The 5,429-nt window shown below is 34.8% G+C and overlaps 1 protein-coding gene across 6 annotated transcripts; it reads left to right on the top strand.

Moving 5' to 3' along the window:
• Positions 1 to 3,017: 3,017 nt before the first annotated feature.
• Positions 3,018 to 5,220, top strand: LOC145093809 (ornithine aminotransferase, mitochondrial-like). 6 transcript variants are annotated; one of them, XR_013703097.1, is made up of 5 exons: positions 3,018 to 3,168; positions 3,253 to 3,480; positions 3,549 to 3,647; positions 3,990 to 4,118; positions 4,204 to 4,552. XR_013703097.1 is itself a non-coding variant. In XM_079032064.1 (5 exons), exons 1-5 carry the CDS (start codon positions 3,046 to 3,048, stop codon positions 4,952 to 4,954), a joined length of 537 nt encoding a protein of 178 aa, XP_078888190.1. In that variant the 5' UTR covers positions 3,018 to 3,045; the 3' UTR covers positions 4,955 to 5,220. The 6 variants fall into 6 exon arrangements, 5 of the variants coding, with proteins under 5 accessions (XP_078888190.1, XP_078888189.1, XP_078888193.1 ...); XM_079032064.1 differs by lacking the exon at positions 4,204 to 4,552 and adding an exon at positions 4,947 to 5,220 and having other exon boundaries at positions 4,040 to 4,118; XM_079032063.1 differs by having other exon boundaries at positions 4,040 to 4,118.
• Positions 5,221 to 5,429: the final 209 nt, after the last annotated feature.

Raw genomic sequence — 5,429 nt, 5'->3', positions numbered from 1 at the left:
AACTTGACCGTCAAAGTCCACTCCTGGGGCACAGTCCCTGGGGCGGCTCTAACGTATCCCTATGTTGTGACCTCGCAGATCTGTCTCTAACATAGAAGCACTTCCACAGAGCAGGTGGTCGGAGTCGATGTCACATCATTTGGTGCCATCTCGGACTCGAACGAGCAGCTATGATCTCGTTCTTGTCTAGATCGGCTCAGATCTATCGTTTTAGCTAAGGTTTTCCTCAGATATGTTCATTTCGAGCACCATTTGGTTCGGATCCGCTTGGCTTTTGCCAAGATCTATTCAGATCGATTTGGTTCTTAACAAGATCTTTTTAGATCTGTTTAACCATCGTTCAGATCTCTTGATCTGTCCATTTTTTCCATGAGGTCTCTTTTCAATAAAAATATGGAGGGAACACAGTGCACCATAAAACAAAAATGTTTGATGCTTATATCTCGTTCTAGATGAAAAAAGAAATATCTAGTTCTAGATGACAAAAGAAAAAAAAAGGGGGGGGGGAGAGAAAGGGTCTGTCTAGTATACACCACATAAAAAAATCCTGACAAAAAAAGCAAGTCAAAAGTCACATACAGCTAAAATATCAAAAGTATGGGTCATATGAGTTTTTAAAAAGTGCAGGCAGTCCCACATCTCAAAGTTGAGCTAAGGCCATCTTGAATGCATTGAACTCTTAAGAGTTCAATGGATTGCCACATCAACATTCCATTAACTATATACCATTTAACCTATTAAACTCTACACTCCATTAAACTCTTAAGAGTTCAATGGATTTCCACATCATCATTTTTATTTTTTTTATAAATGATATTAATAAATAAAACTAGAATATTACATTAATTAGAAATTAAGAGTTACAATTACTAAATATTAATTAAAGATTACAATTTAGAAATTAAAAGTTACAAATAATATACTAAATAAAAAGTACAGTATCTAAAATACAAATTATACTTCATATTGTATTTTATTTTAATCCCGTCAAAACGGTTTCTCCAAATTTCATGTCCATCTTCTGACATGGTACCGGGATCCATGAAAATGATTGAAATTTCATCATTCTTTACCTTTTCTTAATATATTTTCAGTCCTAGGTAAAGACCATGTGGGATAGCCGATAACATTGGATGTAAGACCATGTGGGGTAGCCCATGACAGTCCTAGGTAAAAACCATATGGGGTAGCCCATGGAATTGGATGTAAGACCATGTGGGGTAGCCCATGGCAGTCCTAGGTAAAGACCATGTGGGGTAGCCCATGACACTATTACAGGTTTTATGTATGCATGGCTTATGTGATATGTGGGTATCTTTAATTAGCTAGCAGGATATGTGTATGTGTAGTGTGTGGTATGATCTAGGGAACTCATTAAGAATTTCGCTTACATGTTGTTGATTTGTTTCAGGTATATCTGAGCCCAAGGGCAAGGGCAAGGCGTGATGGCGCGGTGTACACTCTATCTCTCTCTTTCACTGTTAGGGTTTGGAGACACTTTAATGATTTGAATAAGTTGTAATGAATCGTTGATTTGAAAACAATTATGTTGGGATTTCATGGTTTAAACAATTATGTTTTATTAATTAAAAGTGAAAATTTTCTTTAAAAGTTTGGGTCGTTACAAAGCGTACTTGACTTGGGACTACATGCGGCGTACACTGGACTACGCCCAACGTACAACCAGTTTGAGCACTTTCTCCATTAAGTGCTTAATACTCGTTTCCTTTACGTCCAAAAGCCAGATCTAAGTCTGTAAAGGTGTCCTAAGGCATAAAGTTGGCAACTTTATGCCTTTGCATGTCTCATACACACCCAACTTCTCCATTAAGACCTTTCTAAGGTCTTTAACCCATGCATGACGCCAAATCTCCCATCAAGCTTCCATTTTTATGATATTAAAGGACCAAGGGACCTCAGATTTGTCTTTCTCGTCTTCTGGAGTTGCTTAACTCTCAATGGAGGTCCAAAATCAACCAAAAAGGGACAAGGTAGAAAACCCTAGCTAAATGTAGAGATTTAAGATGAAAGATCCAAGTTTTTTTTTACCTCCAAAAGCTTTGCAAGATGACTATGATGCAGGATCTTGCAGCACCAACTCGTTCCAAGCTTGTATAACCACCTCTTCTACTTGTAATTAACACTAAAATAGTCATAATGCACTTATCCAAGCTCAAAGTGGTCTTACACAAGTTCTCTGGATTGTAAGGGCGTTCTAGGGCAGTGGAGGCTCTCTAGGGCTAAGTCCAAGGGACTTAAGGTCGCTTAAATAGGTCTCATGTCCGAAAATTAGGGTTTTGAACCCCTGGCACGTATGCCCGACGTACGGCTTGGTACTCCCAGCATACCTCTAGTTCCTCCGCGACCAACCAGGCATAGTACGCCGAGCGTACTCAAGGGACCACTTATGCTAAAATGTAATTCTTGAGGGTTTCAAGACATACCGGATTTACGATGTTAAACTAACTACAGTTGATTAGAACAGATCGGTACCCTTCTTGTGACCCCTGTGAGAAATCAATATTGTTTTAAGATGAAGGATTCGAAGAGAGTGTAAGTGGGGAAGAAGACGTCGAAAGGAGGGGCGGCGACTGCAGAAAGAAGGTGCAGCAGAAAGGTGGTCACCAGAGGGGAAGATTGGGAGTCACCGGAAAGTGGAGAGGAAGTCGTTGAAGTTGGAAGATGAAGTCTCACGTGTATTTAGTGTAGAGAGAGAAAGATTATGTTTGGCATTTTTATTTATTATTTATTTTATATCTAATTTATATAATAATAATAATAATAAATAAACTATTAAAAGACATATAAGGGTATCATGGTCATTTTAAGTTGATCAGGGACTAAATTCGAAACAAAAACAAATCGTAAGGACTATCCGAGTTAATAAAAGGTTATTAGGGACCAAACGTATAAATTATCTTAAACCGCAGGGACCATTTGTGTAATTTACCCTAATTTTTATTAAAAAAAGGTTGTTAGTTGATGAACTGCATTACGTTACTCGTCCTACATGCTGAAATCTGTAACCACAATTTAACCTTCTGAATGGTTCTTTCTCAGTTATCATCATGCCCCTGTTGTATTTTCTCATGGAAAAGGGTCAGCTATTTGGGACCCAGAAAGAAAAAATATCTCGACTTTCTTGCAACTTACTGTGCACTTAATCAGGTGAGACGCAAACAAGGTTTAATTTAAATAGTTATCTATTGACCAAATTTCTTGATCAAAGGGCATAATTGGTTTTTGCTACAGGGGCATTCTCATCGAAAGATCTTGATAGCCTTGATTGACCAGGCACAAACCCTAACCCTCAGTTCTAGAGCCTTCTACAACGACAAATTTCCAGTCTTTCCAGATATAACCAAAATGTTTGGATATGATATGGTTCTTCCAAAGATTACTAGTTCTGAAGGAGTAGAATCTGCTATAAAGCTTGCAAGAAAACGGGGTTATGAGAAAAAACAATTTCATGAATATCAGGTTATGAGTTATAAATCATTATTGCATTTAAGAAGTAAAATCCCTCAATTTCTCTGTTTGATGTGAAGGGTATTATTTTCTCATGTTGTGGCTGCTTCCATGGTCGTACAATGGCTTACCTATGCAGAAAAAGGAGAACATATACATACAAAGAGAAGCTGCAGCATGTAATCGTCATTTCCCCCTTTCTTTTCTGTGTTCTTTTCTATCTACTACAAGGGGCTGTTTTTTTTCCGCATTAAGTCCTAGGTAAAGTGGCTGGATGGGTAATGATTTTTGTCTAGATAACTTGTTGCATACATATGATCCGTTTCTTTGATTAAATTGGCATAATCAAACTGAATAAACATTTTACCCTTACATTCCAACAAATAAAGTCATTATGCCTATATTAAGTACAAAAGAAACAGTAATATCTAGCTGTCCAATTAATTGCTTAACCCGTTAAGGATTTACATAAAAAAGAAACAGTGCCTTAGCTTCATAATCATAAATGATAATATATGCAGTTCAAATTTTGCATCTCTATTGATGGAAATGGGTTTGATTTTCTATGGAGGTTATAATTCCTCCAGATGGCTACGTTAAGGCTGTGAGAGGACTTTGTCCAAAGCATAAGGCCTTATATATACTGTCAGGTAAGTGACTAATGTGTCATGTTTTTTTTTTATTGTCTTGAATGTCTTAATATTTTTTTAACTTCGAAGTATAATGTCCTAATAGATTCGGCTGCAGAAATTTGTTGGAATTTCAGTACACCTGCTGGTTGAAGTAAAAAAAAATTCTTTTATTATTATTTTTTTTTCTAATTAATGGGGTAAATTCAATGGATAATCGATGTTAGAGGAATTGATGATTTGATGGTATTTCTTGCATTTATTATATGCTACCATGTTGATTCTTAGATAGTTGGTAATCTCACTTATCAAGTAGGGAGCGAAATCATTGATGAAGAAGTTTTGGAGTACATATTAATGGAATTTTCTGTTTTATCTTTTATGAATGAAATTATATATGTTTCATTTTATTTTTTATGTTTAAGAAAGCTAAATATATGCTTTAATTGGTATTACCCATTGTTGATGTGTTTACTTGAGTTTACTTGTGAGATCGGTTAATATTTTTGAAATTCAAAAGCAAGAAATTGCATTGTACTTTAATTTCTATGAAGTTTTTGTAATATAAATACAGGAAATAGCACTACACTTTCATTTCTAGGAGTTTTTAAATTTGAATTTATAATATTTAATGAGCATCTGGAAATGTTTAGTAATTAAATCTCAGTTTAAATCTCATTAGCATTTATATGTTGTTTGTTTTGGAACTGATCGATTACACAAGGTCGTAAAGCTTATGCTCAATATGCAGGGTTAGAGAAATTGCATAGTCATAGGGAAATATGGAATTTCAAAACCAATGCTTACCTTAATTTTTTCATAATTTAATTAGGGCAAGTTTGTTTCCAGGTGGATAAGATGAAATGAAATCACAAAAACAAAAAAGATTAAGAGGAGCTACTAAGATTGGAATCTGAGGTGATAATAATCTTGAAGGTTAAGTTTTCGATTTAACCATCAAATTGCCTCCTTAAGTAATTGTTATTCTATTTTTTGTTTTAGTTACTTACCAAGGAAATTATATTATAGCCTTCTACTTTTAATTTTTTTTTTCTTATATGGACATTGTAATTTGAAACAACATTGTCCTTTGGGTTTTGGTTTGTAAACAACAATGTAATTTCGTTTACTTTGGTTTAAAACCAATGTACAATGCTGTTTTGAACCATATTTACCAAAGTACAATGTTATTTCAAAGTATAATTCCTTAATAAGTTTTTTTTTTTTTTTTTGCAAAGTAGAATGTTATTATATAAAAGATGTTCATAATATAATGACTATAATTTAATCCTTTTGTATTTTATAGCTTCTATATGCATGTTACTTGTTTGA

This window comes from Lactuca serriola, chromosome 3, assembly GCF_051521515.1.
Source record: "Lactuca serriola cultivar US96UC23 chromosome 3, Lser_US96UC23_V15, whole genome shotgun sequence".
NCBI classification, from domain to species: Eukaryota; Viridiplantae; Streptophyta; class Magnoliopsida; order Asterales; family Asteraceae; genus Lactuca; species Lactuca serriola.
This window is presented reverse-complemented; position numbering and strand designations above follow the sequence as displayed.

Coding starts and splice junctions, on each gene's coding strand:
- LOC145093809 (XM_079032063.1), top strand. CDS start 3,046: ATGGTTCTTTCTCAGTTATCATCATGCCCCTGTTGTATTTTCTCATGG. Junction 3,169..3,252: donor CTTACTGTGCACTTAATCAG/GTGAGACGCAAA, acceptor TTTTTGCTACAG/GGGCATTCTCATCGAAAGAT. Junction 4,119..4,203: donor GGCCTTATATATACTGTCAG/GTAAGTGACTAA, acceptor ATGTCCTAATAG/ATTCGGCTGCAGAAATTTGT.